This window comes from Hyperolius riggenbachi, chromosome 1, assembly GCF_040937935.1.
Source record: "Hyperolius riggenbachi isolate aHypRig1 chromosome 1, aHypRig1.pri, whole genome shotgun sequence".
Classification (NCBI taxonomy): Eukaryota; Metazoa; Chordata; class Amphibia; order Anura; family Hyperoliidae; genus Hyperolius; species Hyperolius riggenbachi.
In genome coordinates, this window is record NC_090646.1 from 630,354,871 (window position 1) to 630,367,131 (window position 12,261).

A 12,261-nucleotide genomic window follows, 5' to 3' on the forward strand; every position below is an offset into this window, starting at 1 on the left:
TTGATCCTCAGTCAATTCCAAGTACTGTTCCTAAAAACAAAGGGGTTTTAATATTCATACTGCATATACATATACTTTTCTTGTACTTATATACTCATATAAATCCTTTACTCGGGTGGGTTACGGACCTGTCCTGGAGGTTACTAAAAAGGATGTTACCAGGTAACTAACATTGGTTTTTCCATTAACCTCCAGGACAGGTCCACCATGAGAAGATGAGCAAGAATCTTACCCAATTAGGGTGGGCCGACTGCCTGCAGGACTTTTCTCCCAAATGATTGCTGTCCTGCAGACATCAGGTTCACTCTATAGTGTCTAGAGAAGGTGCTTAGACTTGACCACGTAGCTGCTCTGCAGATCTCTTCCGGCGTAGCACTCGCTCTGTAAGCCCATGAAGTGGCCGCTGCTCTAGCTGAATGAGCTCTAACTGTATATAATACCGTATCCCCTGTAATCTTATAGGATTCCTCTATACACCGTTTTATCCCTTTCTAAATAGCATCTAAGACATCTTCTGAAATCTAAACCCGGCTTGTATAATTTTCTTTAATCTTTTTATCTTTTTGCTTGTTAAGTACATTCTTTCTGTTTCTGAATTTATTATGACTCCTAGAAACTGAATCTATGACGTTGGTTGTAGGACCAACTTGTCTCAGTTTACTATCCATCCGAGGGTCTGTAACTGATCTAGTACTTTTTCTTGTATTTCTCTCTGTTTTTTGGTATGACTCCGCCACTACAAGGAGATCGTCTGGATATGGAATTATGAGAATTCCCTCTGCATGTAAATACTTTATCACTTCCGCCATTACTTTTGAGAAGATCCTCGGTGCTGATGATATTCCGAAGGGCAGGACAGTAAACTAAAAATGTTGAATTGTCTTCTTTTCCCTTACCGCAAATCTCAGGAACTTCTGAGACAACGCTCTTATTGGAATGTGCCAATATGCGTCCCTCAAATCTATGTTTATCATCATGCAGTTTGTGGTTAACAAGTTTCTCACAGAGAATATTGATTCCATCCTGAATCTTTGATAAGACACAAAAGGTGTTTAAGCTTTTAAGATTAGAATTAACCTGAATTTTCTCGTCAGCTTTCTTACCAGAAAACCGTCGAATAACATCCCTGATTGCCAGTGATCTGACTGCCCGGAACCGGTCCGACCATGTTCTCGTCTAACATTGATTTTATGATGCTGGCTTTTCTCTCTGTCCTTTTGGAAGAGGAGTGGCAATAATTTTCTTGCTGGAAGGGACTGAAACTGAATTTTGTACCCCTGGTTTATAAGATTGAGGATGTAATCGTTTTTGCTTATTTTCGTCCACTGGGAATAGAATTCCGATAGACGACCCCCAAATCTTTCTCTGGCGTCAATTCTTTTCTTGACTATTTTGGTTTCGAAAAAGAAAACTCTTTTTCGTTCCCTCTCTATTAATAGCCCCAGGTCTCCCCTTGCTACGTATGTTGTAGCTGCTGCTGGTTGAAAATTTTGCCCCTGCTGCAGTCCAGGCCTTTTTAAGGGCAAACTCCACCTTCTTATCTTGTGGATCCTTCAGGTATCCCGGATCCTCAAAGGCTAATTCATTGTCTATATTAACCTGTGAGATGTTGTAGATCTTATGTATGGGAAAGTCAAAGATTCTTTTGGTTCCATTCCCTGATACAATCTATTGTGCATCGATAATTCTGATTTCTTAGATTCAATATTTAGAGTTTTATTAATAGCCCAGATAAGCTGCTCAGTCTCATCAGCTGGAATCTAAACCTGGAGATTTTCTGATTTCAGTCTGGCTGTCCATACTTTTAGAAGAAGAGTCTGACTCATCATTATCCTCCTCTTCACCCTCTGTATTTGGTATATCTACGGCCGGCCTGGTCGTACTAGTACCAGGGATTACTGCTTCTGTTGCTGGGATGATAGCAGAAGCAAATACTTCCCTTAATGACTTAATTGTCTCAGCCCTCTCAATTTTTACGGCTGACATTAATTCTTCCCTACATTAACTTTACTTAAACCGGTTTGACAAAACTGCTTATTATAAGTATGGGCCATTTTTGTATCACAGAGCGGGCACCACCTTCTTGGCCTTGCTGGGTCAGTAGACTCTGTGCCCTATAACAATACAAACAAAAAATATAGTGTCATTTTTCTTTCTAAACCTAAAGAAAGAACACCCTGGTGCGCATCTGTCAAAGAGTGATAAGTAACCCTGAGCCCAGATGGATAAGAACATGTATAGAAATATCATATACATATGATTTATTTGAGGCCATCTATATAATCCCCCTATATATATTAGACAGGGGATGATACCACATAAACTGCCAACAGGGTTATATACACATATTGCCTGTACACTGATCCTATGTTGGCCCCTATGTTGGCACGCTCTGAAGAAGCCCCAAGGGAGGGGTGAAATGCATTAGCGATGGCCGCTGCTGGTGTGCATCCTGGATGATCTGAATGTTTGGGCAGTTCCCACGTGGCAATTATCCTCTGCTTACTACATCTTATGGCAGCAGAGCACAGTATACAGATAAGTGGAAATAGGCAGTAGTCTGCATACTTATATGAAGTGCTGAGGGAAATACATATTGCATTTCAGCAACCTTCTATGTGAACTGTCTGGAAGGGGCATTACTGCTATCAGCTAACTGGATAAGGATTAGTGTGGCAAGGACTGATGATCACACATACAGTTTGCAATCATGCTGTTTGGTACGTGGTGCAGCTGCCCGTAAGTGATTTTTATCTACTAAGTCGTATGCTGCCTTTTATCATAATTATGACAAGTAAACCTTATTGGGACATTGCCTCAGCATTACATTGCATATTTATGAGTGGGAGATGTGAGTGTGGTTTCTCTCTGCTAGATGTATTGGGGCCCCAATTGGATCTTGTCATTTTTAGATTTATGCAACTTATACCCTATATTTATTGGGGGTTCTTTTGCTCAAATTTTCAAACAGTGAAGCATATTTTCGAGCAATAAATGGTTCTCTCTTATGAGTGCAGCTAAACTGGTGTTGGTGTTCTGTATATTGGGTGATATATATATATATATACACACACACACACACAACATATGACCCAGCAATATCACAACTGAATATCTGCAAAACATATATCTCCAGCTATATGCATAAGTTTATACAGACCTCAGATCAGACGCTAAGCCGGCTTTATATTATACTGCACAGTCAGATAATAAGTAACAGACCTCCGTACAGACGCGGCATAAGGCGTACGGCTCATACCATATAGGTCCCCAAGCCTCCGCCACTCTCACCTTTCCTGGCTCCTGCTTAGCGTCCCTCCCGCTCCGTTCGTGACACGAAATGCCGAACCATGCGGGCTTCCGGCGTCTCTTCCCCGCGCCACCGGAAGTGACGCCGCGTAAGGGCGGAAGTACGTCACAAGGACGCCGCCATTGAGGGCAATCAGCCACCTTCCCTCCGGAGTCCTGCTAGACTTCCCACGTCACTTCCGGTGCGCCATTAGCCTCCGCTCTAGGGGAATCATGGACACCGCGCGTGTCCTCCGGATCCACCTGCAACTCGGGCAGCCAGGACAGCCACAGGAGAAGGTACACCTCGCTTCTCCTTACTAGACCCAAATACCTCTCTAGGTAGGTCCACCATTCGCCGCCAACCGGGTCCCAAACACACCTGGTCTGACGGACCGGCGAGCGACTAGAGCACTCCTTGTTCCTTGGAACAGGAAACGTCAACTGAGGATCAAGGGGTTGGACAAAGATTTATAGAGTACTCTATCTGGACGTTTCCTGTTCCTGGGAGGAGCCTGTCGTTCTCATGGTGGACCTGTCCTGGAGGTTAATGGAAAAAAACAAGATATAGATCAGTGCATTGTGATAAGTAGTGATAAAGTTATAGGCTAATGAATGGGAGGTGAACATTTCTCACGTGAAAACGACGGAACCTGAATGGGTTAAGAGACACTGAACCGAAAAACAAAATGATGATATAATGAATTGGTTGTGTAGTAAGGATAATTACTAGAACATTAGCAGCAAAGAAAAAAATTCTATTTTCATTTTCAGTTATATAGTGTTTTTTATAACATTGCATCATTCTCTAATATTTGCAGTTTACACACTACTCAGCATTCTAAATGATTTTACAGAGCAGGCTAGAGAACGGTTTTATTTCACAGCTGTACTACACATACAAATTATATACATTTATTTTCATTTCAGATTACTTTTAGGGTAAAATTACACATACTATGATGTACTTTATCCAAACTGGTGTTCATAAGCAGGCACATTTTTTTGATGCCAACACCCATCTTATTGACATTGGATCTGTGGGGGAAAGTTGAGCTTCCAGAGAAAACCCATGTAAGCACACACGGGGTAAACCAGCGACCTCAAGCAGCAAAGCCAGAGTCCTACCTAACCACCATACCAAAAACACTGTGCTGTGGTCATATTGTATCCAGTTTCACCGAAGCAGGGCGCCATCGTAACAGCAATGCTATGATGCGCACCTCGCATATTGGTAATTCAGGGCTCCGGCAGCTGTCAGACCCCAAATTACACCACCCCCCCAAGTTGCAACAATTCGGGAGGGGGAATAGTATTTAACGCCACCCAGGAGTTTAGCATCAGCAGGGAGAGCCACATCATTCAGCTTGCCCTGCTGCCGAACTGCCCATCGCAGAGACACCATGTACTGCAGATTTACAACTCGATAGAGATACAGATGCGCTCATTAGGCAGTTTGGGAGATTTTTGAACAAACTCCCTGGGGATGCATTTTCAAAGTTATAATTCACACTTTATGAATGCTTTAAAGCATACCTGAAACGTCTGAATAGTTCAGAGAGTTGCAACACACTGTTCTGGGGGCCTCTAAACCTATGCGACAAGAGCTTGACCATACTTGTGCATGCCAAGCCTGGATTGGCCAGGAGGGAACACAGAAAATTAAAGTGGGATTGTCCGCCACAAAATCAAATTCCATTTACCTACTGCTCTGTGTTTATTATGCTGCCAGGAATCTCACCCTGCATTGCAAGCACTCCAATCTACTCAGAAATGTGTGTGTAATGAATCTTATCTTAGTCAGACTGGCTTTATCTGTTCTCTCGCCATCACTGAAGACAGTGAGAGAGAGAAGCTTGTCACCTCCCCTCCCACATTCCTCCTCACTGCATTTTTTTCCTGGCATAGTATGGCTGACTCAGTTGCTTTAAGGTCCTGTATAAGAACAGTGGGCATGAAAAGAAGGAATTGGGAAGCGTCTGGATCACCCAGAAGCTTCCCCACTAAGGTATCTTTTACACCGGCCCCCACCCCGTCCCCCAATTTAATATAAGCAAAAACGTTGGGCTTGCACTCCCCCCGTACAAAAGTAAAGTCAATGGAATTACCAGTAAATTTCCTCTGTCCAGGGAAAAAAGCTAACAGCATACTGCGTTTTTTGGACAATGCATCCGTTTCCCATATCCTGATTTTCAATGCGCTGGATGGAAGCAATTTGCATACAACAGCGGGAAAACGCAAGCGAAAATTCATATCCTTGTGGAAACAGCCTTAGGTAGGCCAATGCATGCAACTGTGTGCAAATAAACTATGGGGAAACTTAAGAGTGCAGGAAATTACCTTCTCTTTCTTAATGATATCCAATAGCCTTCCAGGAGTTGCACAGAGAACGTTGCATCCTTGAGAAATCTGCCTGATTGAGTGGCCGGTCATCGTTCCTCCGTAAACAACAACTGGGCGCACAACCGTTCTATAAAATAGGATAAGCAGAGTTATTGCACATAATGCATTTTTGTGTTCATCATCGTAGTCCCCGACTTAGGAATAACCCGCCACTAGGCTCCCAAAACAGGGAACAAGTAAAAAAAAAAATTGTTACAGATCTTATGCTGTGAACACACAATACATTTTTTTGCGGTTGATTCTCCGCACGATCGATTTACTATTTGATACTCTTATCGTTCGCTTGTTTTTCTTTTTTCCCCCATTCATTTCTATGACAAATCGAGTTGAAAACAATTGAGCAGAAAATCGGACATGATGGAATTTTATCAATCGAAGGCATCAACTTCATAAAACAAAACGTGTGTTCCCAGCATTATAGTTTGTGAAAATGGGTTAAAAAAATTTCTTTTTAAGTCTGTAAAATGGCATTTTGCTGCAGTACACTATACAGTGAGTCCAGAGTTCTGTTAGGGCCCATTCACACTTAAAAGCACAAAACGGTAGCGATTAGCACAGGTAATTTTACCGCAATTAGCATGGTAAAAATCACTGGACACTCTCGCGGTTCCCAACGGTCGTGATTAGCACTTTAATAAGCACCATATCGCGATCGCTCCTGAATCGCAAGAAAATGCTGCAGGCAACACATTGTTAATCGTGAAACGCTTGCGTTCGGCGGCAATGAGATCACCGTCATAGGGTTAATATTGCGCTGGCGCTTCGGCGATTAGCGGGAATCGCCCGTTATTTGCTCAAGTGTGAATGGGCCCTTGTACACATTTTAAAGCAACCCTGCGATCCAGGGTGGACGACACTCTGGAAGTTTGTGTGAATTACGGGAAATCAATAGAATTTTAATATTCTAATTGCAAACTTTTACGTGCCATTTTGCATAAGTAAAGTTGGCACATTACGATCATCATCCATGACAGAAGGTGGCAATAAGGGAGACTGACCAGGATAATTTTTAGTCACCAAAATAGATCCATGCATATGAATCCGCTTTATTTTCTAAAACAGAAATATTTACTAAAAGCACAAGTGCATTATTATCTCAACCTGAGCTTCTCAGAGTTTACTAAAAGCACAAATGCATTGTCTCAACCTGCAAGAGCTTCTCAGATTTTATCCAGCCATATGAAAATTGTCCTGTTTAAATCCACCACTAAACAGCCAAGTCTGAGCTGAATATACCTACTCCCCCATTGGAGAACTCCACAGCCCCTTCCGATTGATGACTCGCGACATCGCTAAAACACAGCATCCCATCACAGAAGCACTGAGGGTCCTACGGCATGCGGCTGGTCCGCAGTGTTAATATCACGTGTGCTTTTACTACGTGAGGCATACTGCATGCCTCACCGTGTGGTCGCATCACTGTTGATGTGCCTTTTTGGGACCATTGCGCCGTGACTGCAGCAGAATCGCACCACAAGGTTTAAAGTGTAGAAGGATCCAAAGTGCTTCACATAATGGGGTCAATTCACAAAATAATCTCAAAGTAACTTTTTCCTGGTGAACTTAATTTCAATATTACTCTTCTTAATTTTTTTTGTAGAGCTCCCGGGGTCCCCTCCGGCACAAGATGTCCACTGCGTGAGAGTCTCTCAGTCGCGCTGACGTCATCCGGACTGTTCTGCGCAGGCGTTCTGTGCCTGTGCAGTACAGCCCAGACGATGTCAGTGTGACTCTGAGCCGCACGCTGGACCGCAGGAAGATGTCGACCTGGCAAGGTCGGCATCTGCACCGGAGGGGACCGGGAGCCAATGGAGCTGTGGTGAGGGGAAGTGGATTTTTTTTTTAGTTCATCTGACCTTCCCTTTAAAGCAAATGCATCATTAGATTTGAAAGCCCTTATCCATGCAGAAGCCAACGTGCTTTTATTTTTAAAGCGTGTGTCTACCTCCAGTACTGAGCGCCAACAAGCACCAGGCCAGTGCAAGAGAGCAACTGACAGGCTATGAATTCTCCACCTGTCAGATGCCCATATAAAAGAGCCCTAACAGAAGTATTGAGTGATTGCTGAATGTACTACAGTTGTGTCAAATTTACTATTACACGGAAAAGCACAACATGATTTGAGAATAGGGTAATGCTGACTAGAGTAATTGTACTGTATGCTGAAGCCTGAAAGACCTTATTTTAGAGGGGAGGTGGGCTCTTGTGTTTTTAGCATCAGCTTATAAGTAAGGGAAGAGAAAACTTGGATAAAGTTATTACCAAATTCTAAAACCAGCAGCCTACGCAGGCACCCGAAATTAAAGTGAACCTGAACTCTTGCCAGGACACAAGGAAAACATTACAGAAATGCACCCTGTATGTATTTAACGTTTTCAGATTGCGGGTATTTTTCACCTAGTGTATCAGAGCAATCTTCACCTCATACGCCATTAACTTAAATTCATTCGCCAATAACTTTTATCACTAATTACATTTACAATAATACATTCGACCTTATTTAAACCAATGTATTTTATTTGCCAATTTGTCTCGGTTATTACACCACTTAAATTATGTCCCTGTCACAATGCATGGCGCCAATATTTAATTTGGAAATAAAGGTGTCTTTTTTCAGTTTTGAGCCCAACACTATTTACAAGCTTATAATTAAAAAAAAAAATTGCTCGTAATATACCCTCTTCACATGCATATTAAAAAAGTTCAGACCCTTAGGTAACTGTTTTTTGAATTGTATTTTTTTTTCATTAAAATTTTTATTTGGGTAATGTTTGGTGTGGTAGGTAATAGGGCTGCACGGTTTTTCGGTTAAAAACCGAAACCGCGGTTTGTGACAAGACGATCTAGTGATCGTCAGTATCCTCGGTTTTTGCCCGCTGTCTCTACGCTTGTGTCTGGCCCCGCTGTGCGCGGATTGGCCAGAAGCAGTGAATATGCATTAGGGTTAATGAGTGGGGGGCGGATCCGCGCGAGCGGCTGGGCACACAGCTAGCTTTGGAAGCGGTAGGCGGAGCTGTACAGAGCGGACAGCTGGTTGTGTACGCTTGTTTTTTTCCCCACTGTCTGTATGCTTGTATCTGGCCCCGCTGTGCGCGATTGGCCAGAAGCAGTGAATATGCATTAGTGTTAATGAGTGGGGGGGCGGATCCACTCGAGCGAGCGGCCGGGCACACACAGCATTACCAATCACTGTAGTGATTGGGCAGTGCGGGCACAATGTAAGCTGCTGCAGATCGTCTTAACATGAAACGCCTTCCCCAAACACCCCCCCCCCCCCTAAAATGCAAAAGCTTGTTTTATTTATTAAAAAAAAAAAAAAAAAAATCGGGGGAAAATCGAAATTGCAATTTCGGAGAGAAAAATCGCAATTTCGATTTTTCCCTAAAATCGTGCAGCCCTAGTAGGTAAACAGTTAATTTTAAATGTAATGTGTTTTTTTATAAAAAAAAAAGTATGTAGAGGTTTTACGATTTGGCCACAAGATGACCAATGTTTTTTTTTTTTTTTTTTTAGTCCTGGAAGCGAGCACTCTCGATTTCAGGAAGTATAAGGACGGGGTGCTTTTTTCTAAGAAAGACTGCGGCTTCTTAAAAGAAGCTGTCGGTCTTTCTACCGGGGACTTAGATCAATTAATGGGAACTATGTTCCCATACATTGATCTCCGGGCTAATGAGGGGAGGGACGGGAGTGCGCGGGCGCGATCGCAAGCGGGAGCGCGCAGTAGCAGCCGCCTGGAGGTGACAATCATGTCCAGGCAGCATAAATGGTTGAAGCAGTGTTCCCTAACCCTGTTCCCAAGGCCCACCAACCGTGCATGTTTTGTGAAAATTCACAGAGGTAGTTAATCAGCTCTGCTGCAACTCTTAACTCACCTGTGCATATTTGTGATTTTCTGCAAAACATGCACTGTTGGTGAGTTGAGGACAGGGTACTCTGATTCAAAGAGTTTAGCCTGTGTTATCCGCCCATTTGTTTCTTATCACACGTAATTTGTTCTCCCCCCCCCCCCCCCCCTCTGTCACATGACTGCCTATGGCAGATAAGCCCATGTGAAAGTACAGGCTGTAAACAATGTCTGCTTCCATGAACCAGGAAGTAGAAACTGCAGATTTATTTTAGGATTTATCAGCTGTAACAAATAGATTTTTTTTTTGTTTAAAGCTCATTATGCTGCGGAGTATCTTTTAGAGCAGAGAGGAGTTCTGGTCCACTTTAAGATATATTAGATATCTGCACCCCATCTACAGCCAGAATAAAGATCACCTCACATGAATAAACAAGCCATCATTTAGTGCTGATCATCACATACCCATAAGAAAATTTGCGAGCGTCCAGATAGATCTGATTAATCAACTCTCTTGTGGGGGCAATAATAATGGCTTCTGGTTCTTGCATGGGACTGAACTGAGAAGCTGCAACTCCATTAACCATCATGTGAGCCAAGATTGGTAAAAGAAAGGCAGCCTAAAAAACAAAGCAAAAGAGAACATTACACATGTCACTTACAAAGTTTCAAAGAACATAACTTGATCTTTAAAATTCATGCTTATCAGAACAAATATAAAGACTGAACAAGTTTCACTGAAGTGGGTTTTCCCCTGAATTCACTGTGCGCTTTACAAAAAAAATAAAACTGATTTTGTCCTTGATGGGTCATGACCATATACGGTTAGGTCCATAAATATTTGGATACATCTTTTTTAAATTCTGGTTCTGCACATTATCAGTGATATTTTAATGAAACAGCTCAGATTGAGTTAAAGTGCAGACTTTTAGCTTCAACTCCTTGCCCACCACTCCAAGCCAATTGGTGTGGATGTGGCGGCAGCCCCCAGGACAGGACTGCTCAACACCAATTGGAGTGAAGTCCTGTGATGGGGTTTTGCAGGTGATCGCGCAGGCATCTGTTTGAATGACGGGTCTCCCAGTGGCGAAACCGAAGTCTATTTACAATGTGCAGCTCTGCGATCTAAGGCAGCTCTGTACTGGGGAATGCCCCGTGACACAGCTGTCCCCCTGGGAGGCACAGAAGCGACCGGCTTGGGGGGGGGGGGGGGGGGGGGGGTCGGATTGTAGGGGTGAAGGAAAAATAAATAACTAAAAAAAAGGGACATTTATTTAAAAAAAAAAAAGAAAATTAACAACCAAACAGCGATCAGAGCCCACCAACAGGAAACTCTGTTGGTGGGCAGAAAAGGTGGTGGCACAGACAATTGTGTGCCGAGTTGTACGGCCCTGAAGCGAGGCCCTAAAACAGCAGTGGCCTAAATTATAAAAAAAATAGCCGGTCACTAGGGGAGTGTAAGCCTACAGTCCTGAAAGGGTTAATTCACCGGGGTGAACAAAATGATTGAATAAAAAGGATAAAAGACAAAAGCAGTCAAATGAGGATTTCAGAGTCCTACTGTCTGCTCAAATGCAGCTAAATTCAGCAATCAAATTGACTGGCCGGCATTTCATGATACAAATGGCCAAAGACCCGCCCCAAAAAAAAAACAAAAAAAAAAACAGGAGTTCAGAGTTAAAGCTCCAGATTTTACTTTTCATAAATTGTAATGAAGATTTTTTTTTCCCCATGAAGGTTATGGTGTGGATAATTATTAGAGCAGAGTGTAAATTTGGAGTTCAGCTCCACTTCTACCAGAAAAACTTATTTTATTTAAGCCAATATAATTATGTAATACAGCTTACTGAGAGAGGTTTCATTTTAGGGTGCTTTTCCTATTATCTTTTTGATCTCATGTTGGGATTGCACACACTTCCAATAACAATGCCACTTTCTTCACCACGGAAATATTGGTTCCCCTTTTCCACTAAGATTTTTACCCCAAAGTAAATGTAGTATGTGCCACATGTTTCTTGCATTTGGGTAGTGGATAGTGTAATGGTTAAAGGGACACTTAAGTCAAACAAAAAAAATGAGTTTTACTCACCTGAGGCTTCCAATTGCCCACTGCAGCTGTCCGGTGCCCTCGCCATCTCCCTCCGATCCTCCTGGCCCCGCCGGCAGCCACTTCCTGTTTCGGTGACAGGAGCTGACAGGCTGGGGACGCGAGTGATTATTCGCGTTCCTGGCCACAATAGTGCCATCTATGCTGCTAGAGCATCTATCATATACCATATAGCAGCATAGAGGGTGCTAATGTGTCTGGGAACGTGAAGAATCACTCGCGTCCCCAGCCTGTCAACTCCTGTCACCGAAACAGGAAGTGGCTGCCGGCGGGGCCAGGAGGATCGGAGGGAGGTGGCGAGGGCACCGGACAGCTGCAGTGGGCAATTGGAAGCCTCAGGTGAGTAAAACTTTTTTTTTACTTAACTGTCCCTTTTAAGGGCTCTGCCTCTGACACAGGTGACCAGGGTTCGAATCTTGGCTCTGTCTGTTCAGTAAGCCAGCACCTATTTAAGGAGGACCTTGGGCAATATTCTCCCCAACACTGCTACTGTCTATAGAGTGTGTCCTAGTGGCTGCAGCTGTGGTGCTTTGAGTCCTCCCAAGTGTAATATAAATGTTCTGTCTTGTCTCAGTCAAGAGAAGATTGCATAGTAAATGCAGTGCTGTGCAAATTTTGA

General features: G+C 43.2%; 1 protein-coding gene across 1 annotated transcript in view; it reads right to left on the minus strand.

Annotated features, from left to right (window-relative positions):
- The window catches only part of DDX4 (DEAD-box helicase 4), a 114,305-nt gene that overhangs the window by 8,636 nt on the left and 93,408 nt on the right, over window positions 1-12,261 (minus strand). The window contains exons 23-24 of the mRNA XM_068251234.1: window positions 10,001-10,155; window positions 5,629-5,758 (exon numbers count right to left, since the gene is read on the minus strand). Coding sequence (XP_068107335.1) covers window positions 5,629-5,758; window positions 10,001-10,155 — 285 coding nt within the window. The remainder of the gene's footprint in view (window positions 1-5,628; window positions 5,759-10,000; window positions 10,156-12,261) is intronic.